Below are 26,441 nucleotides of genomic sequence, written 5' to 3' on the forward strand. Positions count from 1 at the left end.
TTTTGGGATATTTGTTCCAAGTCTGGGAAATTAGACAATGGTATTATAATAGGGATTGCATTCAATCTATAGATTGCTTTGGGTAGTATGGCCATTTAATGATGTTGATTCTACCAATCCATGAGCATGACATATTCTTCCACTTGTGTATATGTTCCTCTATCTCTTTTTTCAACATCTTGTAGTTTTTAGAGTACAGGTCTTTTACCTCCTTGGTTAAGTTTATTCCTAAGTATCTTAATTTTTTTTGTTGCGATGGTAAATGGGATTTTTGTTGTCTTTTTGTTTGTTTTAGTTTCTCTTTCTGTGTATTCATTATTGGTGTATAAAAATGCCATAGATTTCTGGTTGTTAATTTTATATCCTGCTACATTGCCAAATCCATTTATTAAATCTAGTGGTTTTTTGATGGAGTCTTTACGGTTTTCTATGTACAATATCATGGCATCTGCAAATAATGAGACTTTTTCTTCCTCATTTTCTATTTGGATGCCTTTTATTTCTTCTTGTCTGATCGCTGCAGCTAGCACTTCCAGTACAGTGTCGAGCAGGAGTGATGAAAATGCTCATCCTATCTTGTTTCTGTTCTTATCAGAAATGATGATAGTTTTTGCCCATTGAATATTGGCTGTAGGTTTGTCATATAAGGCTTTTATTATTTTGAAGTATGATCCCTATAGTACCACTTTGCTGAGAGTTTTTTTTTTATTAAAAAAGAGTTTTAGATTTTATTGAATGCTTTTTATGCATCAATTGATATGATCATGTATTTTTTCTCTTTCATATTGTTTATGTGATGTATCACATTTATTGAGTTGTAGGTATTGTATTGTACCAGTCTTGCATTCCTGGAACAAATCCCAATTTATAATGGTGTATGATCTTTCTAATGTATTGCTGGATCTGACTTCCTGGAATTTTTTTTTAGGATTTTAGCATCTATGTTCACCAGGGATATTGGCCTGTAATTCTTTTTCTTCGTAGTGTCTTTATTTGGTTTTGGGATTAGGGCAATGCTGGCCTAATAGAAAGAGCTTGGAAGTGTTCCTTCTTCATGAATTTTTTGGAATAATTTGAGGAGGATAGGTGTTAATTCTTCTTTGAATGTTTGGTAAAACTCCCCTGTGAAGCCATCTGGACCCGGGCTTTTAATTGCTGGGAGATTATTTTTTATTACTGCTTCAATTTCATCAGTAGTTATCAGTCTATTCAGGTTTTCTGATTCTTCTTGATTGAGTGCTGGATGATTGTATTTTTCTAGGAATATTCAGATTTGGTCACAGTGGTCCAGTGTTTTGGAATTGAGGTGTTGATAGTATTTTATTTTTAATGCTCCTTTGTATCTCTGTGGAGTAATTTTTTATTTCACTTCTTTATTTGTGATTTTATTTACTTGGGTCCTCTGTATTTGTTTCTTGGTGAGTCTGGCAAGAGGGTCATCAATCTTGTTTATCGTTTCAAAGAACCAGCTCTTCTTTTTACTGATCTTTTGCATATTTTTCTCTTGGTCATTTATTTCCACTCTGATCTTCATTATTTCTTTACTTCTGGTCACTCTGGACTTTTCTTGTTGCTGTCTTTCTAATTCTTTAAGTTGTAGAGTTAGATAATTTATTACAAGTTTCTTATTTTTTGAGGTTAGCCTGTAGTGCTATGACCTTCCATCTCAGGATTGCTTTCACTCTGTCCCATAGATTTTGGATTGTTGTGTTTTCACTGTGATTTGTTTCCAGAGTGTGTTTTATTTCTTTTTTGATATCTTTGGTAACTGATTCATTGTTTAATAGCATGCTATGTACTCTCTATGTGTTTGATAGTTTTTTATTGTTTTATTGCAGCTGATTTCTAATTTTATGCCATTGTAATCTGAGAAGATGCTTGATATGATTTTAATCTTCTTGAATTTGGAGACTTTTCCTGTGACCCAATATGTGGTCTATCTTTGAAAATGTCCCATGTGCACTTGAGAAGAATGTATATTCCATAACTTTGTGGTGAATTTTTCTGAAGATATAAATTAGTTCCATCTGATCTAGTGAGTCATTTAGAAGTGCACTTTCCTTGTTGATTTTTTTGTCTAGAAGATTGATCCAATTTATGTCAATGGGGCATCAAAGTCCCCTACTATGATTATATTGCTGTCGATCACTCCCTTGATATTTTTCAGAAGATTTTATTTATTTGGATGCTTCTGTATTGGGTGCATCTATGTTTACCACAGTTATAATCTCTTGTTGTATCAATCCCTTTAGTATTATGAAGTGGCTTTCCTTATCTCTTCTTCTGGCCTTCACTTTGAGGTCTATTTTGTCAGATATAAGTATTGCTACCCCAACATTTTTTATTTCCATTTGCCTAAATATTTTTTTTATTCCTTCACTTTTAGTCTGTGTAAGTCTTTTGTTCTGAAGTGTGTCTCTAATAGGCAGTGTATATGTGGGTTATGTTTTCTTACCCAATTGGCTATCCTTTGTCTTTTGATGGGAACTTTTAATCCATTTATGTTTAAGGTTATTATTGATAGGTACTTGTTTGTTGCCATTTTTATTCTTGATGCCTGTGTTTCTTCCTCCCTTTCTATTGCTTCTTTTTACAATAATCTCTTTAGCATTTCTTAGGTTGCTGGCTTGGTAGTAATAAACTCCATTAGCCTTTTTTTTTGTCTGTGAAGCTCCTAATTTCACCTTCAATTTTGAACGATAGCCTTGATAACAATAGAATGTTCTTGGACTCAGTCCCTTGCTTTGCATCACTTTGTATACTTCATTCCATTCTCTTCTGGCCTGATGTGTTTCTGTTGAGAAATCGGTTGATAGTCTAATGGGGGATCCCTTGTAGGTAACTTTCTGTCTCTCTTGCAACCTTTAAGATTCCTTCTGTCTTTTATGTCTGCCAATTTAATTATCATGTCTTGGTGTGGGTCTTTTTTGGGGTCATCTTGATTGGGACTCTGCATGCTTCTTGGACTTGTGTGACTTTTTTCTTCCCCAAGTCTGGGAAGTTTTCTTTCATTATTTCTCCAGATAGGTTTTCTATTCCTTGTTCAGCTTCCCCTCCATCTGGCATCTCTGTTATGCAGATGTTGTTTTGTTTTATGTTGTCCCAAAGTTCCCTTAGACTCTCTTCCTGCTTTTTATTTTTTTCCAGTTGTTCCTCTGCTTTGGTGATTTTTTTCTACCCTTTTCTTTTAACTCACTCATTTGATCCTCAGATTCTTTTAGTCTTCTGTTGAAACCTTCCATTGTGTTCTTTGTTACAGCTATGCCATTCTTCATTTTCTCTTGATTGTTATTCATGTTGGTGTATTTCTCATTCCTCTCTTTATAATTTTCATTGAGTTGCATGTAATTCTCATTAAGGTGATTGGGCATCCTTATAACCATCACGCTGAATTCTTTCTCTGAGAAATTACTTGCCTCTATTTCATTTCATTCCTTTTCTGGCGATTTCTCCTTTTCTTTCCTCTGGAGATTGTGTTTTTGTTGTTGTTGTTGTTGTTGTTGTTGTTGTTGTTGTTTTGTCTCCTCACTTTTGCTGTCCTGTACTTATTTCTGTGTCTTAGATCACACTGCTATGAGACCCAAATTTTGAGGAGTTCGTCCAATATAGTAGGTGTTTAGTGGGACCCAGTGTTGCAGTCTTTCAGATCTGGGTGTTCTAGGAAAGCCCCCTGCTTGAGTTATTTGGGTTCTCCTGATGTAGTTGGGTCTTGAATGTTGTTGTCCCATTTGTGGATGGAGTCTCCTCACAAGTTGCCTGACTATGTGACTCAACCCCAACCTTGTGCAAGCTGTTGTGGATGTGCTTGGGGTCTCAGCTTCCACGGCAAGGTTTGCCTGAGGTCTCACTACCATGCAACTTACTTCAGGGTTCTGTAGCCCGCTGCCAAAGTGGCCCACTACTCTGGGACTCACCGCAGGGTCCTGGAGCTCATGGACAAGGTGATGCACTCATTGTGGGGTCCCGGAGCCCATGACAGGGTGGCATGTGACTCTGTGACTCATTGCAGGGGATCCCAGAGCCCGCAGCTGAGGTAGTGTGACTTTGGCTGGGGTGCTGTGCACTCTGTGAATCACTATGTGGTCCCAGAGACTCCAGATGGGTTTCAGTGGTCTGACTCCACACCTGAGGTAGTGCAACTCTGGCTGAGGTAGCATGCACTCTGCAGATTACTACACAGGCCAGAGTGGTTTTCAAGGCCAGTCTGGGTGATGGTGAGTCTGTGTTTCTAGCCTTGGCTGCTCTCCCCTTCAAGATGGAGTGGTTTCTGTGCCAGAGCCTCGCTGCCTGGGCAGTGCCTGTGGTGGTAGCAAGATCTCTCTGTCCAGGAGTGCCTTATCTGCCAGGCCCCAAGACTTCTATGAGATCTAATTGTCCCTCATTCACACCCACACACAACCACCATGCACATCTGCACACTCGCCTCTCACTCCCTTACTCACTCACACTAGCTCTCTCACTCCTGTCCTGCTGGCTGCCATGTTTTCTCTCTGTTTCCTTAATTTTTTATGTGTCTTGAAGTTTTATGTTGATTTTGAATTTGAAGTAGTAGTTATCTCTTCAAGTCTTTACTTGTTGCCTTCAATTGGGAGACACTTTACTTTGATCCGGCTTATTTCTGGGGCTTTCACCAATCTTACATAAATACTAGAGGCCTAGTGCACTAATTCATACAACAGTGGGGTCCCTTGGCCTGGCCTGCGGGATCAGGCCAAAACCAGCTCTCCAACATCCCCTGAGGGGTCCCAGATTGCGATAGGGTGCAGGTCAGGCCTAAGGACCCCACCAGGGCATGATCAGGGCTGGGGAGGGATGTGGGACGTTGGCCAGCCAAGGAGGGACCGTGGGAGGGTTCCAGAGTGTGTCCAGCCCATCTCACTCAGTCCCGATTGGCCGGACCCCAGCAGCAAGCTAGCCTACTAGTCAGAGTGTCTGCTCCCTGATGGTCAGTGCATATTATAGCGAGTGGTTGAGCGGCCTTAGCATATCATTAGCATATTATGCTTTGATTGGTTGAACGGATGACCAGATGACCAGACACTTAGTATATTAAGTTTTATTATATAGGATACTTGTCTCATGTGTCTTTGTCTATTATCACAGAATTGCTAAGCCTGTATGTCTTTTTTTGATCTCGAAATTTATCAGGCTGGCTTCTGGAAATCTTTTATTTCCCTGAAAGTGGCACTTCAGCTCAAGTTTGTGGTTTCTCCCTTGACCACAGACCATAGTCTATATTCTTCACATGCTTCCTATTTACTGGAGCTTGCTCTTGTCACTGTATTTGTGAGCATGTGTTAGGAGCTGGCTCTAGTGTGAGAAGAGGTGTGGGTTTAACATTTGGAGCATTGGGAGTGCTCACAGTTTAGGTGGATTGGACCATCCAGTGAAGATTCCCAATGGCCCTTGGGTGAGAGCTTCCTGCTAGAGCCATTTTCTGCTTATAATTGAAAATTTTAAGCCATTTGTACTTAATGTGATTACTGCATCAAATCACTTACTTCTGCCATTTTATAATTTTTTCTCCATGTCTCATACCTTTATTCTGTTTCTTAAATTCTTTTTTATAGACTTACTTTGTAATTGATTTTTTTTTCTAGTGTCCCTAGCACTGTGCCTTGTCAGAGGGCGTTATGGAAAATTTCTGTGCCTATAAATGCTTTGGAATAAAGCCCTCTGGGAAGCTATCCTTCCCTGGTTATGCTCCAATTTTAATAGGTTTTGCACTGCCCTCTGAGGGATTTGCCAGACATGTTGAGGCCTGCAACCACAATATTTTTAGAACAAGGTTCATATTGTTCCCTCTTTATTAACCACAAAGCAGATGATTCTTACCCAAGTCTTTCCCTCATTGCTGTAAGTTCTACTGGGTTCAAAACCTATTCAAAAGTTAATTCTGATCACTTTTGAAATCTCATTAGTTGATTTTATGAGGGGACATAACCCCAGAGTTGGTGACTCTGCTATTTGCACTGTCCCTTTTTATCATTGACTAGAGGCCTGGTGCATGAAATTTGTGCATTCGGGAGGGGGGATTCCCTCAGCCCAACCAGTGCCCTCTTCCAGTCTGGGAGCCCTTGGGGGATGTCCAACTTACGGTTTAGGCCCACTCCTTGTGGGGAGCGGGCCTAAGCCAGCAGTCAGATATCACTAGTGCTGCCGCCACTGTGCTCACCAGCCCTGAGCCTGGCTTCTGGCTAAGCAGTGCTCCCCCTGTGCACTGATCACTGGGGGCCAGCTCCTGCATTGAGCATCTGCTCCCTGGTGGTCAGTGTGCATCATAGCGACCAGTCGTTCTGCTGTTTGGCCGATTTGCATATTAGACTTTTATTATATAGGATTTTTCATAGTTCTTTATAATATGGGTATTAATTTGTTATTCTTATTGTAACTAATTTTCTAGTTTGTTGTTTTGTAATCAGAACCAAGATTACACTGCCTGCTGCCATGAAAACCAAACTCCTGAGACATATGCTGGTGAAAAGGGAAGAGTTTTATTTTACTGCTAGCATCTTGAGAAGATGGGGACTCTTGTGCAAAGCCCATCCTAGCATTTCAGTGCAGGCAGAGGTTTTGTAGGGAGAGAGAGGGTAACCCGAACAAAGAGATCAGGAGGAGGGGCTATTGACATGCAGTGTCCTTGCTGGTCCTGATATAGATTGTTAATGTCAGCATACTGGAACTGGTCAGTATTAGCCAAATTCCTGAAGTTGAGCTATCTGTGTCAACCAAAGTCATGGTCAAGATAATTTCTTCTTTCTCTTTTTTTAGTTAATAATTTTTAATGTTGACATTATTGTAGGTGTCCCCCCTTTTCCCACCTTTGCCCAACTCCACCCACTCTCACCTCCCCCTACCTTGGCCTTCACCAAACTATTGTCCATGTCCATGGAGTACGCATATAATGTTTGTTAGTACATTTTATTCTAATTCAGTTTCATGGTTAGTCAGAGTATTATAAAGTCTTCATTCCCTGTTAGTTTTTGTTTTAATTTTTGTTCATGGAGTATTTTTTATTATATTTATGCTCTTTATGTGTGTTTTTTATGTTACTAACCAACTTATAATGTAAAATTGTAAACTCCAAAGGCCTAATACATTTTCAGAAAATCAAAATAACTCAGTAATATGCTTTTCCTCTACCTTTCTGCAGCCTAGTGTGTCAGAAATAAAAACTGGTTACCTTTCCATCATCATGGATCCTGAAGAGATGCCCCTTGACCAACAGTGTGACAGGCTTCCTTATGATGACACTAAATGGGAATTCCCTAGGGACCGGTTACAATTAGGTAAGAAAAAAATCTCTATTATGTCACCCTTCCACATTTCTTTCACCATAGAGCTACAAAATCACTGAGTATAAAGCCCAAGAAAAAGCAATGGCTTGAAATCCAGGATGCTCTTAAACCTAAATAAAGTAAGATGTGTTTCAAAGATGGCAATGTGAAGAACAAAATAAAAACTTAGGGGAGCAGAATGACATTGCACACATAGCATGCAATTGGGTTATTTTAGATGTCCAAACTGGGAGACCTTAGCCAAGGCAAGTCACCTAACTTTTCTGAGCTCCTTTCTCCATTATAAAAGGAAAACGTTAATAATTATAGGTGTCTAATTTATATTCTGTTGCTACTCTAAGCATGTGGTTAGGTAACATTAGTGAATGTGTTTTACAAATTTGAACACCTCAAAAAAATGAAGGTATTGGTTTACAATGGAGTCTTTTTAAAACAATTTGACTTGGGATCCAGAGTCCTTTCAATAAGATAATATAATGAATGCTCACAGAATGGTACCAAATATTCCAGTAACTAATATGCTTCCTAATTAAGTAGATGACCAGGAGTCTTGACTAAAACCTTATTAACAGGTTTGTGTTAACAACTTCACCTAAAGAACTCGTTTGTGTCTATAGATTATCATAAATCTGCTCCAACCCACATGATCCTTACTGTCAATGGCTGGCATGGGGTGGCTCTTTATTCACTTATTCCACACATATTTATTGGTCACCTACCATATATTAAGCATCATTCCAGGTGATGTGGAGATAGCCATGAACAAAAGAGTCTTCACAGAGCTCATATTCTATGGGGAGAAATAATAAATATTCCAGCATAATATTATCTAATCATAGTGTTACAAAGAGTAATAAGGCAAGTTCAAGTAATGTAGAGTTACAACATTGCTTTTTTCACATGGGGTAGTCTAGGAAGACCTCCCAGATGATGCTGACTCAACAATTATGTTGCCCTCATAAAAGCAACCCACTTTTCATTTTTCTCTGGGGTCTTTCAGTGGCTATTATTTTCATTTCTTGCTTTCTCAGGCAAAATTCTTGGTCATGGTGCCTATGGTAAAGTGGTAGAGGCTTGTGCGTTTGGCATTGACAGAGCTTCAACTTGCAAAACAGTGGCAGTGAAAATGCTGAAAGGTAATGTTTATATTCCTTTGGAGGCCATGGGAAGACATTTGTAAGGATACTTGAGGTCAGGTGGAAAACGGGACTGTAAAAGGTACAGAATTAAAGTAGTGGAGGGAGGTAATTACAACTAACTTCCACCTTCATTTGATCAGTATTTGTCATGGAAAACTCAGCCATGGACTTGAGCCAATCATCATGGAACCTTGTGTGTCAGCCAATTTGTTCTTCTTTCGGGTTCAACCACATAAATACAGAAGTAAAGACCCAAGGTTTTTAGTTGTTGGTAAGGCAAATATGAGTCAGCAAATGTATTTGGTCACCAGGATTCCTACATGGTCTTTCACTGCATCAGTAGAAGTAAATGATATAGAAATGTAAATGATGTTTCAATAAATTTCCAACTGGATTCTGCATTGGTTGGGCCACATAAGCTTGTAGTATAGCTCCTATCTTGAATAGATAAATTTGTGTATATTTAAACACCCTAATGTGATCCAATCCATGTCCTGATTCCACACAGAAAAGTGCTTAAATCAAACTTGGCCAGTTCACCAATTACCTTTTCCAGGATAGTAATGCAGAAATAATTTATCACAAAAGAAATAGCTATCAAAGAATATATTTTTCAAAAAAGTAGAAAAGTACTTAAAGCTGTTAGTATATAAATCTCAGCATCCAGGCAGGCTAGTGCACATGAAGATATTATTATTCCATTTATAATATTGTTTTGAAAGCACAAAAACTGATCATTGTGTTATGGATATTTCTGCCAGGATTCTTTAGCATTAAACAGGATCTCCTATGCTCCTGCAGCCTCTCCCAGGAGAAACAATTCTTTTGTGCATTACTGTGTTTATTTCAAGCAGATTGTGCAACTTCCAGTGAGTTTAAGGCTTTGATGTCAGAATTGAAGATCCTCATTCACATTGGTCACCACCTCAATGTGGTTAACTTGCTGGGTGCCTGCACCAAACCTGGAGGTAAGGAGTCTTCCAACCCTCTAAGGGTCAGAGCACTCAAACACAAGCTGTGCCCTGATTTAGACAGGCCTCGATGTACTGTATGTGAGGTCTTCTAACTTAGAGACTCCTCGTAATGCATGGGATTTCCAGAACCCATGTTCTTTGACCCCTGTTCCTAGAAATACTGTACAATATATAAAGGGATTGGATATATCTCTAAAATTCTTGCCAGCTTGGACCTCCAATAGAATCTTTGACACATTAGTTGAAGAGAAAACATTTATGTGCTAAGGGGGTATGCAAACATATTCAGGGAAGGGGATTCCATAGACCATCTTCTGATACCTATCTTAGCTTTCACCTTCTTAGGTTAACACCATAGCCTGAGAAGGAGTTTCTCCCACTTAGTAAGAAATTCTACAAACCCTGTCTGTTTATAGATTTGAAGTCATTCTCTCAACTACACCAAAAGCCATTTAGTTGTTCCTCTATTACTGTGCTACTGAAAAGTTGTCTCTTTCATCTAATTTTATTTTAAACATTTTATGAGTCCTTCTGATTTTATCTGAGGCACTAAGCAAGGGGTTTGGAAAGTGTAGCGGGACCATGGTGCTGTGCAACTACACAAAAAAATACAAGAGGCCTCCAGACCACATATAATTTGTGGTTATGGGCAAGCACAGAGAAAATGTAGGCTATGGCAATCCTGCAGACAGTCTTGAACCATGGAGTAACACGATGACAGTTGAGAAATGCATTTTAGCAAGATAGTGGTGGCAGGGTAGAGTAACAGTGTGGAGGATAGAAACAGGAGCCCTAGTTACTAAATGGATGAACTATCCAGCTAGTTGGGTACTCATTTGCCTTCATCATTGGACTGTTAGCTACATGTGGTCAGGTGTTCTGTCATACACATTTCTATGTCCTTCATGTTAGCCAGCCTACAGAACACCACAGTAAAGTCCACTGTGTTTTATTGGCCTTCTTGTCCCTCTTCTGCCAAATCTTCCCGCATCCAACTTTCAGCCAGGCAGCTGTTTCTGGGATAAATCACCATTGTATTCAGCACAAGTATACAGTCAACTGCTTTATACCTAGAGAAATCCTGTGTGAGTCAACAGGTTACCAGGACAAGACCAGCCCAAGAATTGGCTACCCTTCATATTTCTGGAAAGATGACTATGGTCATTACTTTTGGTAGGTCCTTTGATGGTCATTGTAGAATTCTGCAAATATGGAAATCTGGCCAACTTTCTGAGAGGGAAGAGAGGAGATTTTATTGCTTCCAAGGTAGGTTTCCCCAACTGAACTCTACAATCTATTTTTTATTTTTAATACTATCTGAAGATTTTCTAATTATAAAAGAGAGAGAAAAGTGGAAAAGCAGAGGGAAAAATACTACTGGTCAGGGGAGGTAGGGTATGCAATTATACATCTAATACAACCTTGAACTCAATGACCTCTTTGGCATTGGCTGAAATTATGTCATTGGTTAGTGTCACCCTCAGTTTAAAATATTATCTCCAGAGTAGTTAGATAGCCCAATTCCCTTTATGCCTTTATTCTTTCATAGCCATCAACTTGAGCTCTCTGATATTACATAAAGCTCTGGGATCTTCATGAAGCACCTAGACTGGCTCTGGAAAAAATAATTTTTAAAAAATTAAATGTTAGCATGACAAGATTTCAAGTGTACAATTATAAGGCCCTTTCATTTGGGTAATTTCCAGCCCTGAGGAAATGGTCAGGGGCATATGTCACCAACATGTCAATATTCCCCTCTTCTCACTTTCCTACTCTCTGTAGATGGACATGCTGCCACTGACCTTTTCTCTGGGAAAAGGTCAACTGCCTCTATTTCTCAAAGTACTGCAAAGCACTGTGCCATTCACTGCTTTATTTATAAAAACACCTGACTTTTTTTTTTAATGAATTCAGAAAAGAGCCCCCAGAATCCAGGGTGTCATCTGACTTGGTATTCTGAACCCAGCTAACAATTGGTTAACTCAAACCATAAGTTCTTCCTCTACTCTAATTTTACCATTACAAGGAGTAATGGTAATTAAAACGAGAGGGTGTCTTCTTTTTATGACATATGATCAATTTTTAAGCACAGAGCTCAGACACTTTTGGGGTACCACATGCCACCAAATATACTAGCCTCGTGAAAGCCTGCTGACTTGTTGGGTAAGGAAACTTCTTCAACAGCCATATCTGGGATGTTTCCGCTCACCAGGGATGAGTCAACTGACATTATGGAGCATGGAACAGAACCGTATACTAGTAGTCAGCACTCTCAGCTTCCTCCAAGACTTTCTGTCTGAGCAATTTTCTTACACCTCTTTAGACCTCAGTTTCCCTAATAGAAATATAGGGTAGGACAGAATTGATAATTTTTAAGTCTCTTTCAGCTCTGAGGATCTATTTAAACTCTCAGGTTCTTCTCAATCTGGATAAAAAGGGGAAGACTTCTCATGATTCTGACTGCAAGCCCACCCAGCTGATTAACCACCGTCTGGAGAGTGTGACTAGCACAGGAAGTTCCACCAGCTCTGGTTTCATTGAGGACAAGAGCTATAGTGAATCTGACGAGGAGGAAGAAAGTAGCCGCCACCTTCTGGGGGCCACAATAACCCACCGAATAGGTATGTGGGGTCATTTTCTGACCAACACTCAAGGCTATTAGAGGTTTGAGGATATAGTTGGTTGGGAGAGTGAGGCCACTTCCCAGCAAGGTTATACTAGGGGTTGAGGGAGATGATCCAGAAAACCATGTCTTCCTCTGTAACTGTTGATATGCAGCTTGGAGGACATTTGTTTCTGAACTCAACTTGCACTTCTGTAACCAAACGGAAGTTGTTTACAATGACAGTCTCCAACATTGGTCTATACCTTTACAGTTTCCAAAGCACTTTCCAATAACTTATTTCCTTGAGCTTTATAACTTTCCTGTGAGATAAATAGATATGCTTATCTCCATTTGACAGAGTAAAAAACTGACACTCAGCATAGGGATAATATAAATTATACTTGACATATACTGTCTGATAGTCAAAATATTTAACAGATGTGTAAGGTATTGACAAATGGCTGTTGCTATGTAAACATTTTACAGATATTAAAATATTTAACAAATATTGGCACAGTTAATGATCAATCAGATGCCTGATGTAGCTCTGGAGCAGGATCTTGGGGTATCTGGATCATGGTAAAATCTGGGCAGGGATATGATAACTGCAGTGGAGAGGGCACTTGGACAGCTTGTAAGAATAACTGCTCACCAACAAATATAGAAATATTTTAAAGATAAGCAACTATTATAGGTTCACCAGCATGTACCATCTCAATATTGATCTGGCTCAGCTAAGAGTAGGCTCAGGTAGCCCACTTCTTTCCATGTTACACTACACACCTAGTTTGGACTGACAGGTTAAAGCATTCACTTTGAGTTACACTTGTCTTATTCTGCCTGACACTGGCATCCACTGGTGCCCCTGATATTTATGGTTCTGTTCCTCTTATTTTACTTTTGGTCACAAATAAACTGTGTTTGGATTCAATGCATGATGGGCCATATACTGTCCTGAGAATGAGAAGATTGGGGTTTTATTACTGGCGCTACCACTGATATAATTTGTGACCTTGGATAAGTTAAATCTCCTCTCTAGGCTTTATTTTCTCTATTTGTAAAATTACAATAGAGACCTGGACTAGAGTCTTTGTAAAGGCTCTTATAATCCTAATATATTATAATATAATATAATCAGAAAGAGCAGAAAGAATTTCTGAACTTTGCATCTATTAACCTAAATTGGGGGAAAGTGATCTAGCAAACAGTGTGCTATATAGTGATCAAGCATTGTGATTTTAAAAACTCAGACCTGTCCTGGCCATGAATTATGGGAATTTTTTAAAACTTTCCAAACTTTGGCATCCCATATATATCTTTCAGATTATTCTTGCACCCAGAATTGGCAACAAAATCTGGAAAAATCATGTATTCAATTTTTTGGGGGGATGGGGTAGGGAAGAGAATAGTCAAAGTATGAGCTGTTGAATCCCTGAAGATAATCGTATAGATTATTTTGATTCAGAAGAGTATATACACATCATTTAGAAAACCACAGGAGGTCATAGTAGAGTAAGGTCAGTCAATATCCTGTTGTCAAAAATCTTGGCCTCCATTTTACAACCTTTTATGGAAGGCAGGTCTTTCCTCTTATCTCTCTCCTATTGCTATTTCTACAGACTTGTGGGGGAAGTTTTCAACCTCTGGCCTTTTTCTTCAACCTTCTTTCACTTCTCTAGATTCAAATAATCTCTACAAGCACCCCCTCACCTTGGAGGACCTGATCTGCTATAGCTTCCAAGTGGCCAAGGGCATGGAGTTCCTTGCTTCCAGAAAAGTGAGTGTTTATTCTTCCATTTCTTTCATTTTTACTATTTATGGAGGTATATTTCCATGATACCAGTAACCATAATAGCTTTTTAAATAGTCCACTCTTATGCTTGTTTGTCTTCCTTTTCTGAATTGTTATTTGATTAATTCATATATGTTCACCCTACAGACAGCTACTCATCTGCCTACCTACAGTTGTTAGGGACTTACTTTTCAAACTCCAATCTGAGAGATGGCTGGAATATTTCATTCCAGTAGTGCAGGTTATTATATAGTGAAATAAACATTTTCAGCAAATATCTGTTGATTGCTTGTTATGTTATCTATGCTAACAGCTGGAGATACAGACATTAAAGATACTAATTCTTTTTCCTAAGAATCCACTTATGCAGACAGATACTATATATAACAAAATAGGTTGGATCTTATGAGAGAAGTATGAAATAAGTGCTTTGTGACTATACGGAAGAAAGTCTAGGTAATTTATTGTCTTCTCAGAGGACTTTGTATTTAAGCAATATCATGTTGACTTGAACACAAGGAAATTTTCTATAGTTCTCAAGACTAGAGCATAGGATGCATGGAGGTGTGGGGATGAGAAACTGTAGCTAAACAGAGAGCTTGACATTGATTATGAAAAGCTTTAAACATCATACAAAAAAATGTGAACTTTGATGGTTTCCAATCACCACAAAATAAAAGTTTTTAAGTAGGAGCACACTCAGGTTTGTGTTTAAGGAATTGGACTTTGGGACTAGAGTGGACTATTGAGTAGTTCATGGGGCTAGACTGGAGGCACAAGTAACAGTTAGATCACCATTGCAATGGTCCAAATGAGGGAAAGGAAAGGTCTCTGTGACCCATGTTACTAGCAATAGAAGGCATTGGAAAGAATAGATTTATGTTCTAGGGTTCAAAGGACAAAACGTATTAGTGGTAGCCAAATGGGAGAAACCATTCCATGTAATGGAGATTCTGCCCACCCAGCCAAATTTCAGAACAGACCAACTCATCAGTCTCTCAGCAAATTTTAGCTTAATCACATTTTCTCAGGCTGAGCACTTCTAAGACACTTTGCTGTTCTGAATTTTCATGCCTTTCCCCTCCACACTTAGTACTCAGCATTTCTCCTTGCTGAGAATCGGTAAACCTGCACCATCCTAGGGCCTAGCAATTATCTGAGCCATATTTGTCTCTTTTCTTTAGTGCATTCATCGGGACTTGGCCGCTCGGAACATCCTTTTAGCTGATAATAACATTGTGAAGATCTGTGACTTTGGTTTGGCCAGAGACATCTACAAAGACCCTGACTATGTCTGGAAAGGAGATGTAAGTGCAAGGTTCACTGGCACAATGCCCTAGTCCCAGGCTCTTGGGCTCTGTTGGTGTTATGGATGTTATTTTCATGGCTCTCTCCCATTTTTGTTTTCTAGGCAAGACTCCCCCTTAAGTGGATGGCACCTGAAGCCATTTTTGACAAGGTTTATACTACTCAGAGTGATGTGTGGTCATTTGGTGTCTTGCTGTGGGAAATATTCTCTCTGGGTAAGTGTATCACTTTATGGCCACTCCCTCACCATTCCAAGTCAACACTGACTATAAGCTCAGAACTTAAAAGACCTTGGTCTGTGGATACAATGGAATCAGATAGAAAACCATTGTGACCAAGAACCAACAAAAACTGTCTCATTCTTTTACTGATTGATCAAATTTACTGAACAAATATTTACTGAGGACCTATTATGTGCCAGGCATTCTTAGTGCTGGGGATTCAGTGGTAAACAAAACAGATGATAATCCCTGCCACCATGGAGCTTGCATTCTAGTCAGAATAGACTGACCATAAACAATTAATAAATAATATATGGAAATTTTTTTCAAGTTTACAAAAACTTTAATAGTACAAATTATCCAGATTGCAGATTATCAAAAGATCATCTTAATAAAGTCCACATTAAAAAAAGGACAAAGCATAAAATAACCCAAAAACAATGAAAAGAGGAAAACAACATAAAGGAGATTCATCAACAAATCTCTGAAACTTAAAACTGGAGACAGATGGAAATAAGACGTTTATACAATGCACTCATCCACTTTTGCCTTATCTGTTCTGGGGCTTGATTTTTGATCACATTTCTTATCTTTATCATGTACCTGGCCATTTTCTTGACCCTTGAATTTTTGGTTTTCTTTTTCAACTGAGAATCTGGTCTCTTCATCCTCCTTATTTTTCAATGTGGGGAACTTCAATTCATTGTCCTGACTACTTTGTTTTCTTTTTGAGAATGGACTTTGATCTCCATCAGCCTTTTTATCCCTGTTATTATTTGAATTATTATGATCAGGATTTTTAGAGCACATTCTCTTCTCACCCTCAGAATTTTCTGTGTGAACTCTTATTTTCTTTTTTATTGATTGATTAAGGTATTACATATGTGTCCTTATCCCCACATTGCCCCCCACACCCCCAATCATGCCCTCACCCCCCTGTTGTCTGTGTCCATTGGTTAAGCTTATATGCATGCATACAAGTCCTTTGGTTGATCTCTCCCCCTTACCCACACCCTCCCCTACCTTCCCTCTGAGGTTTGACAGTCTGATTGATGCTTCTCTGTCTCTGGATCTGTTTTTGTTCATCAGTTTATGTTGTTGATTTATTGAAGAGACTGTTATTTCCCCATTGTATATTCTTGCCTCCCTTGTCAGATTATTTGGCCATATAAGCATGAGTTTATTTCTGGTCTTTGTTAGCTTTCATACACTGTTGGTTGGAGCGTAAAATGGTGCAACCACGATGGAAAACTGTATGGAAGTTCCTCAAAAAATTGAAAATAGAACTATCATATGACCCAGCAATTCCTTTTCTGGACATTTATGTGATGAAAATGAAAACACACTCTGTTCCATTTATCTATGTGTCTGTTTTTTATTCCAGTACATTGTTTATATTATTATATATTTTCAGTATAGTTTGTAATTAGGTACTGTGATGCCTTAAGCTTTGTTCTTCATTCTCAAGATTATTTTGGCTATTTGGTGACTTTTGTGGTTCCATAAAAATTTAGTATTATTTCTTCTATTTCTGACAAGTAATTCATTGGCATTGTGATAGGTATTGTGTTGACTCTATAGATTTCTTTGGGGAGTATGGAAATTTTAACAATACTCATCCTCAAATCCATGAGCACAATATATCCTTCTTTTTATATGTGTCCACTTCAATTTCTTTTAGTTTTTGCAGTACAGGTCTATCATCTTCTTGCTTAAATTTATACCTAGGTATTTAATTCTTTGTATATAATTATAAATTATATAGTTTTCTTAATTTCTCATTATGATAGCTCAGTGTTAGTGTGTAGAATTGCAACATATATTTGAACATTAACTTTGTATTTGCAACTTTGCTGAATTCAGGTGTTAGTAGTATTAGTTTTTTGGTCTAGTGTTTAGGATTTTTATATAGTATCACATCATCTGTAAATTGTGAGGGTTTTACTATTTCCTTTCTAATTTGGGTGCCTTTTTGTTCTTGTGTAATTTCTGTGGCTAGGATTTCTGATACTATGTTGAATAAAAGTGGTGAACGAAGGCATTCTTATTTTCTTCCTGATATTAGTAGGAAAGCTTTCAACTTTTCACCATTGAGTATAATGTTAGCTGTTAGTTTGTCATATATGGTCTTTATTATGTTAAGGTATGTTCTTTCTAAACCAAATTTGTTAAGTGCCGTGTCCTTCGCAGTGGGGTTCAGGATCTGAAAGAGGGGCCAGTGCACAAATGAAAATACTATACAAGAAATATGAATTTAGAAAGCATTGGGGGCCAGGTGGAACCTTTTTCTGGAAGAGACACACCAAAATTGGGCCCTGTCTGCTTTTATTTGGTTTAAGATACACATCTTGCCTTCAGTAAAGCACGGCAAACAGGTAGCAGACAGACCGTCTCTAAGGTCAATAAAGATCAGTAAAGATCACTAAGGTCCAGTAAACATTTACTTGGAGGCTATCAGGTCAGGAAATTGCTTTGAGCCACCACTATCTCAACTTAAACAATCAGTGCTTAGCATCAGCCCTGCTAATGCTCAAGGTCCATCGGCCTCCCGTGTTCCTTGGTGCGCACTTATGACAGTATTGGCAAGTGGTGGCTTCCCATAGTTAAGTAGTTTTTTAAAGTCATGAATGGTTTCTATGTTTTTGTTAATAGTTTCTCTCTCTCTCTCTCTCTCTCTCTCTCTCTCTCTCTCTCTCTTTCCCCCCTCTCTGAAGTATAGTGGTAAGATGTATTGAAGTAAAAACCAAGGACTGTCTTCAGGTGCCTGATGGTCTCATCCATTACCAGGGGTGTTAGCTCGGTCTTGCCCTTGTAGTCTTACATTGGTGAATGGAATAAGTCCAGGGCCTGGTGACAATAAGTGCCCACCAGGAGGTTCAGGATCCAGAACTGTAGCACTATCACCCTTGGCTCTGGTAGTCCAGCATAGTCTCTGTTCATATCTAGTTAGCTTAGTTTCTGTCCCTGGCTGTGCTCCACTGGGATTGCACTTGGGGACCTAGGACTGGGCTTGGAGTCATGCTTGGGCCCACATGGATGCCAGGCCTACATGGTTGCCTGTTGGTTTGCCTGTTCTCGCATGTTCTCTCCTCATAGCATCCACTACTCCAAGCGTATATCAGATAGTTTCATTTTGTTTATGTATTGTTTTTCTGGTTTTATTTAGTTAACTTTCTGTATTCTTCTGTAAGATGATTATTTTGAATTATTTGTCAGGCAATTTATAGATCTTCATATTTAGGGTCAGTTTCTGGAGATTTATTTTGTCCCTTTGGTAGTGTCATATTTCCCTGATTCCTTGTGTTTCTTGTAGCTTTGTATCAGTACCTGCACTCTTAATAAAATAGACACTGTTTCCATTCTTTAAAGACTATCTTTGGCAATCTCTCATTCTTTTTTATGTATGTGCACATTCCTGTCCTTCTCACTCCCTCTTGTGAAAAAAGCCTCAGGATTTTGTGCCTTCTCCCAATATTTTAGAGCCATGCTTGACGCTGCAAATTACCCAACTCTTTCCCCTGGGGCAGTGAACTCATATGCTATGACATTTGGTAGAACCCTACTTTCCTCCCTATCTCCTGAATAAGAAAACTCAGGATTGTGTGCCATTTCTCAATCCCATTGAGCTGTGCTGGGTACTGATAGCTATATTCCTTTTTTTCCCTAGGGCAGTAGGCACAATAGATTCTTATGACATAACATCCAAAGGAAGTTTTTCTAACTTCTAAATTAGTCAGGATACATATCTTAAACAGAAATTTGTTTGTTTCCCTCAACCTAGCAGATCTTTCTAACTTTACAGATGAAATCACAAGTTGAAAGTCATGTTTTGCCTTAATAAATTCATGAGAGTTCAACAAATTTACCCTGGATACCATGTTTTGTATTATTTTGGTCTTCTATCCACCAAGAGTGTGAAACTATGGAAAGGAATTGCATTTTTATGATTATACTTTTAGTATGAATTTGTTGAGGAAGTACACATAACTAAAAGCTAGTCTGAATTGAGGAACTTCTGAAAATAATTTGAACTTTGTAAATTACATCATTGTTTCTATGCTTTATAAACATTTTTATCACTCTATATGAGACATTAAGTATTCAGGATACAGGTAATGACTGATGGCCCCCAATGATATGTAGATCATTTGCTATACCTCCATTCATCTGGGAGGATCATGATTCACAGGTTAGATGACACACTGTTAAGTTTATGAGACCTAAAATATTACATCAACAAAATAGTCACCAAATCTGGAAGGAGAATTACAGTGAGCAATAATGCATCACCAGATACCAAGGAAGAGTAACTAAAATTAATAGTGTCTTACAAGTTACCTTGAGTTACGTAACATATCAGGTTTCTATTGTTTAACTAACTTCCAGAAAACTAGAAAATTGAAAGTAAAGTTGTGCCGTTTTCTTAACAGCAAATTATACATTTTGATAGTTCATCATATTTTACTAACCTTACTCTGGATTTCATTTTTGTTATTCTTTTTGTTTTAATTCTTACTTCTAATTTATATTTTAAACAACTGTATGCCATTTTAAACACTTTTGGAAATTTAGGTAGGGTACAAATTACTTATACTAAAAATTTCTTATAGATACTCAAACATTATTTAAATGAATTTTTAGCACCATCTTGAATCTCAAAGTCCTAGAAAATGTATTTTAGAGTTTTAATAACTATTAAAAATAAAGCAAAAATAAGAATCATGACTTTGGAAATGTAGCCTACCCATGCACAGATATAGATGTTTAAAGAGACCTGAGGTTTGATATTTTATAATCTCTTAATCTACTTTAAACTGTGATTCAAACCTGGGAAATGTGGTTTTTCTTTACCATAAGACATTTTTGTGATTAATTTTCCAATTTATCAACATGGAATTTATCCTCAGGCCTTATTTTTCTTTTGGGTCTGGATGCCACAAGACTACAGTTCCCAAGTTGGAGACAGATATCCACACTGGCTGGAAATCTGCTCCCTTGTTTTTCTTGAGGCCTGGACTACGTTAGAATGTCAGAGGTTAAAGTATAGTATAAAAAAGGGCATTCAGAAACTGAAAAAACAGATATTTTTGGATTAAAAAATATCACCCATCTTATATTGAAAGGTGGGTTACATTCAAGCAAATAACAGGACAATGCCTGAATATATCATTTAAAAGCATGAAATTATGGCCAACTCAATGGAAATTTATCAGTAGATTTTAAAAACCTTTATCCTAATCTCAAAGCAATTTATATGTGTGGTTTCTGGAATAATCCTGTATGCCAGTCTCTAAACTGTCAAGTTCGATGGATGTCTAATGTTACATAGCTATGTAAATCTGGAGCTGTTTGCCCTCCTTAGAATTCTTTTTAGGTTTCTTCCTTTTAAGATTTTGATGGGTTACTTATTTCATGGGAATGAATAAGATATATGTTTTTTCTTATGTCCCAGGTGCCTCACCATACCCAGGAGTGCAAATAGATGAAGAATTCTGTCGTCAGCTTAAAGAGGGGACACGAATGAAATCTCCTGAATATTCCACTCCTGAAATGTAAGTCTTTCTTCAGGCTAAGGGTCATCAGACTAAATTAACTTGGATAAAAGGGTCAAAGTAAGCATTACAGATCATATAAGATAGTAAGTAAAATCTTGTTCAATGACAACACACTTCTTTTGCCTTTTTCAAGTATAAAGGCATACCTCAAAGGTATTGCAGGTTTATTTCCAGACTCTTGCAATAAAGGTCACATTGCAGTAATGCAAGTGCAAGTCACACAGGGTTTTTTTGTTTCTCATTGCATATCCTATATAATAAAAGCCTAATATGCTAAGTGTCCGGTCATCTGGTTGGCCATTCAACCCATCCAAAGCTTAATATGCTAATGATATGCTAAGGATGCTTAACCTCTCGCTATGACGTGCACTGACCACCGAGGGGCAGATACTCCAACTGGTAGGTTAGCTTGTTGCTGGGGTCCAGCCTATCGGGACTGAGCGAGACAGGCCGAACACGCCCTGGAGCCCTCCCGCAGTCCTTCCCTGGCTGGCCAACATCCCATGTCCCTCCCAGCCTCGATCATGCACTGGTGGGGTCCCTCGGCCTGGTCTGCACCCTCTTGTAAGCTGGGCTGAGGGACTGCCCCCCTGAGTGCACAAATTTCATGCACTGGGCTTCTAGTAAGAGTTATATAGTTCATCATTTTTTAATAAGCTTACTCTGGATTTCATTTTTGTTATTCTGTTTGTTTTCATTCTAGCTTCTAATTTATATTTTAAACACATGTAAGCCATTTTAAACACTTTTGAAAATTTAGGTGGGAACCAAATTAACAAATAAAAGATGAACTATATAAGAGTTATATGCAATGGGAAACTGTAGTTTAAGTGTTATAACGTTATGTCTAAAATGAAGCAATGTACATACCTTAATGAAAATGTTGTAGCTAAAAAATGCTAACCATTATCTGAGCCTTCAGAAAATTATAATCTTTGTGCTGGTGGAGAGTTTTGCCTCAATGTTGATTAAAATGCAATATGTGTGAAGTGCAATAAAGCAAAGAACAATAAAATGTAGTATGCCTATCATAATTTAAATATGTTCTAAGAAACTAGAAATATAAAAATCATATGAAGATGCATATACTGACATTTTTCGTCAAATTCATAAATTGTGGAAAGTGTTCAACTATTATATATAACCATGTCACTGGTCCCTTCTAACCTTAGATTTTATACTTATATATTTATGTTTTAAAAAATTGAATAAAAATGGCCACCAGAAGCTTGAGTTACAAGAATAGCTTCCCTTAGCCTTTTGGAAGAAATGTGACCACATACATTATACCAAACTGGAGCCAAGTTCTTAGGATCTCTTAATGAATCAATAAGTGAATCTAGAGAGTGACATCAGAGGAATGACAGCATGAGAGGTCATCTTGTTATCTCCCTTTGAAGTTTCAACAATTTGAACAGCAATAATTCAACAAAGGATTTCTTGCTCAATGCACAACTAAGTCTGAGATATCTACTCATTGAAATATCTGAGGATGGGCAAATAGGAGTGAACAAAGGAGGTAGAAAGAGAGAAGAGGTGAGACAGTGCTAGTGATGTGCAGCTTGGAGCTCAAGGTGGGGCTCAGCCCTGAGAGGGGAGGAATCAGGTTGCCACTGGCACTCCCTTCAGCCAGAAGGAGCAAACAGATAGAGTGAACATTCCTGCAGAAGTGGGCAGTACTGCCCGCAGCTGATCCCAGTGATCTGGGCAGGGGCTAAGCACAGAGGTGTGGCCATGGTTGTATGATAATTCCAGACAGATAAACAAAGCCACAGAGCCAGGCTACCCCCACTTATCCTCCTAGATCTCACCTCTGCTCAAGCTCCCAGAGCTAGAAGCAGGCCTCCCAAGAAGCTGTAGCAGTGAGTGTCAGGTTGCAGAGCACATTATCTGCAAACCCAAGAACTGGTACTATGGAAATACTTTTACCCTGAGCAAGAGGCACATTGTGCAACTAATCACAGGGTTGGGTGGAAACACGGAAAGGAGGCCTCAGAGGTCAGCTAGCTAGCAACCATTATTTGGAGAGCAAAGCAACAAAGAAAGCAGCTAACTTCCCTCAGCTCACGCCACCCCCACCCTTTGAAGCTGAACTGCTGGCAGCATCTGGCTGCGGGGCACAGCACTTGGATATCATGGATTTGGAAACCTATTTCCCACCACATTCACCTATGTGATTAGTTCCCTGAGTCAGAGGTGACCTGAACACAGGGACAAGCCCATTTTCTACCACCCTGAGGAGACCAGAAAACCCAGAGCAGTGTAAGAGAACTAAAAATGTGTGATTCAGCACCACCTACTGGAAAACAATAGAAAAACTTTTTATCAATTTATAGAGAAATGCCATACATACCTGGTATGTAGATGCCTAGACAGAGTTAGGATCCATCAAATATTATGAACCACCAAAGTAGCAAGACAGCTCAGAAATAAAGTGAAAAATCTCCAGAAAATAAACATGAAAATATGGAAATATCTGATTTAAATGACAGAGAACACTAGATTGCAGTTCTGAAAAAAAATCAATGAGATGCAAGAAAACACAGATAAGCAGTTTAATGAACTCAGAAACAATATCAACAAACAAAATGCATACTTTTTCCAAAGAGATTCAATCTTTAAAAACAAACAAAATACAAATTCTGGAGATGAAGGATTCAATAAAAGAGATAGAGAATGAACTAGTGAGCAAATGAAATAAGCTGACTAGATGGAGGAAAGAATTAGTGATATAAGAGATAGAAACCTAGAAACGATGCAAATGAAAGCAAAGAAAGACTTGACCATAAAAAAATGAAAGAACTCTATGAGAACTATCTGATTCCAATAGAAAGAGCAATGTAACATTAATAGGCATACCAGCAGGAGAAGAGGAAGAGAAAGGGACTGAGATCCTATTCAAATAGTTGATGAGAACTTCCAAAACCCATGGAGAAAGAGCTAGGTCCTCAAATCTAAGAAGCAAACAGAACACCTAGTTACTTAAATCCAAAGAGGACATCTCCAAGGCATATTTTATTAAAACTGTTAAAAATTAATAATAAAGATGTATCAAGGCAGCCAGAAAAGAAGAAAGTAACCTTTAAAGGAAATCCCATTTGGTTATCATTAGACTTATCAGCAGAAACTCTACAAACCAGAAGAGAATGCAATCAAATATTCAAATTACTAAAAGAGGAAAATTACCAGCCAAGAATAATATATCTAGAAAAGTTATTCATTAGATATGAAGGAGAAATAAAGACTTTTCCATACAAATAGAAGCTGAAGAAATTTACCACCAGAAGACCTCGATTGCAGGAAGTACTCAAGGGGGTTATTATACCTGAAACAAAGAACTAAAGGTCACAACACTCTGAGTAAGATCAACAACAAACTCACAACATAAATATTTTGTGACAAGAAAAACCTAAAAGAGGAAGTAGTAAAGATCTGAATTTGCAAAGGGGATGGAGAGTAGATGCATTCAAAATAAAAATAATTACTATATATATAAAACTTTATTTTTCATAAACCACACACACACACACACACACACACACACACACACACACACACACAGAGACATACACACATGAAACAAAGGAAAGAAGTATGGAATACCACCAAACTAAAACAGACAGAAACACAAAGTTAAAGAACCAATGGGGTCACGGGGCTACCAGAAAACAAAAGATAACATGGCTATTGGAAATCTTTATATTAGTACATCAATAAACACCCTAAATGTGAATGGACTGAATTCACCTATAAAAAGGCACAGAGTAGCAAACTGGATGAAAAAAACAAAACCCAGCCATATTCTGCTTTCAGAAGGCACATCTAAACTGCAAAGACAAATATAGGCTCAAAGTGAAAGGGTGGAAAATGATTCCCCAAACAAATGACATCCAGAAAGCAAAATAGAGTTTAACAAAACTAACAAGAGAAAATATGGATATTTTATAGTGATAAAGGGAACACTACACCAAGAAGATGTAACACTTCTTAATACATATGCACCCAATCAGGGAGCACCCAAATATATAAAGCAACTACTAACAGAAGTAAAGAGAGAAACTGACAAAAACACAATCAGGGTAGAGGACCCAAATACCCCACTTACAGCTATAGATAATCCAAGCAGAAAGTAAATAAAGAAATATTGACCTTAAATGACACATTAGATCAAATGGGCATAATTTACAATCACAAAGCCTTTCATCCCAGAACATCAGGTTATATATTCTTATCCAGTGCACATGGAACATTCTCAAAGACAGACCATATGTTGGGACATAAAACTAATATCAACAAATTTAAGACAATTGAAATCATACCACGCATATTATCTAACCACAATGCTTTGAAATTAGAAATCAACTGCAAAAGTAAGTTAAAAAAACAACAGGAAATATGTGGAGATTAAACAACATGCTCCTGAAAAATGACTAGGTCAAAGAAGAAATAAAGGGTGAGATAAAAATAAAATAGAGATAAAGGGGATCCAAGATGGTGGCTGAGAACATCGATGTTATGCTCATATCCTCCCAGGACTAAACTTGAATTATAACTAAAAATACAGAGCAATCATCCTGAATAACCAACTGAAGACTAGCTGAAGAGAAGTCTTATAACCAAGGATTTAAAGAAAAAGTCACATTGAGACTGGTAGGAAGGGCAGAGGTGCAAAAAATTGCTAGCCTGGCTCACACAGGCAGTGGATGAGATTCCAAAGGGATATTTCAGCTGCAAAAGTTCCCCTAAGGAGTGTGAGATTTCAACCCCATACCAGGATCCTCAGCCCAGAGCATCAAAGACAGGAAGAGGCTCACACATAACATCAATCTGTGAAAATTAGCAGGGATTCTGTTTGCCAGGGAGAAATGGGAGTATCCTAGAGACACAATGCACTCTAAAAGGGATAACACACTAATTTTGTTTGCAGCTACTCACCCTGGGCTCCAGTGGAGGGAGTACAGAGCAGATTAGAGTTGTGTGAAGAGAGACTATTTTGTGGCTCTGGGGAGAAAGCTAAAGAAACAGTTGCTGGTACACTCGTGCAGAGTCACTCTCCCAAACCACAGGTGCCATTTTTTGGTGAAGTACTCCACTCTATAGGGCATCAGCCTGAGGGAAAGCAATAGCCCCACCCTTTGGACTCCCACTTCCCCACCCTGCAGAGATTATGCCCCACTGAGGAGTCAGCTGCCTGGCATGGGTGTAGATTTTTGGGGAGAAGCAGGGATGTCAGTGACTGAATTAGGTGGGTTTGGAGTGGAAACTATTCCCCTCACGTTCCTATTAACCTGACTGGTGCCTCCCATTGATGAGAAAGCTACTAGCAACACTCACGAGGTTCCCATAGTTCCACTCTCCAGGATCCTGCGGCCCCATCCTCTTGACTCTTGATGGCTCTACCCTATCATTTTCTAGGCAGAAACCAGGAAAAACTGAGATGTGTGACTTAGGGTTGGGTGTCATTCGTCCCACATTTTTCCAAGCCTGACCAGCAACTCCCACTCTCCCAACTCCCTGCAGCTCTGCCATGCTGAGATCAGGCTCTTGGC

General features: G+C 38.5%; 1 protein-coding gene across 2 annotated transcripts in view; it reads left to right on the forward strand.

Moving 5' to 3' along the window:
- LOC132225132 (vascular endothelial growth factor receptor kdr-like) overlaps window positions 1-26,441 on the forward strand; it is a 388,352-nt gene that overhangs the window by 271,844 nt on the left and 90,067 nt on the right. For both annotated transcript variants that reach the window (XM_059680383.1, XM_059680382.1), the window contains exons 18-26: window positions 7,154-7,289; window positions 8,330-8,434; window positions 9,292-9,405; window positions 10,589-10,677; window positions 11,825-12,032; window positions 13,696-13,793; window positions 14,993-15,115; window positions 15,220-15,331; window positions 20,790-20,889. In XM_059680383.1, the coding sequence (XP_059536366.1) occupies window positions 7,154-7,289; window positions 8,330-8,434; window positions 9,292-9,405; window positions 10,589-10,677; window positions 11,825-12,032; window positions 13,696-13,793; window positions 14,993-15,115; window positions 15,220-15,331; window positions 20,790-20,889 (1,085 nt within the window). The remainder of the gene's footprint in view (window positions 1-7,153; window positions 7,290-8,329; window positions 8,435-9,291; window positions 9,406-10,588; window positions 10,678-11,824; window positions 12,033-13,695; window positions 13,794-14,992; window positions 15,116-15,219; window positions 15,332-20,789; window positions 20,890-26,441) is intronic.

Source organism: Myotis daubentonii, chromosome X (assembly GCF_963259705.1).
Source record: "Myotis daubentonii chromosome X, mMyoDau2.1, whole genome shotgun sequence".
NCBI lineage: Eukaryota > Metazoa > Chordata > Mammalia > Chiroptera > Vespertilionidae > Myotis > Myotis daubentonii.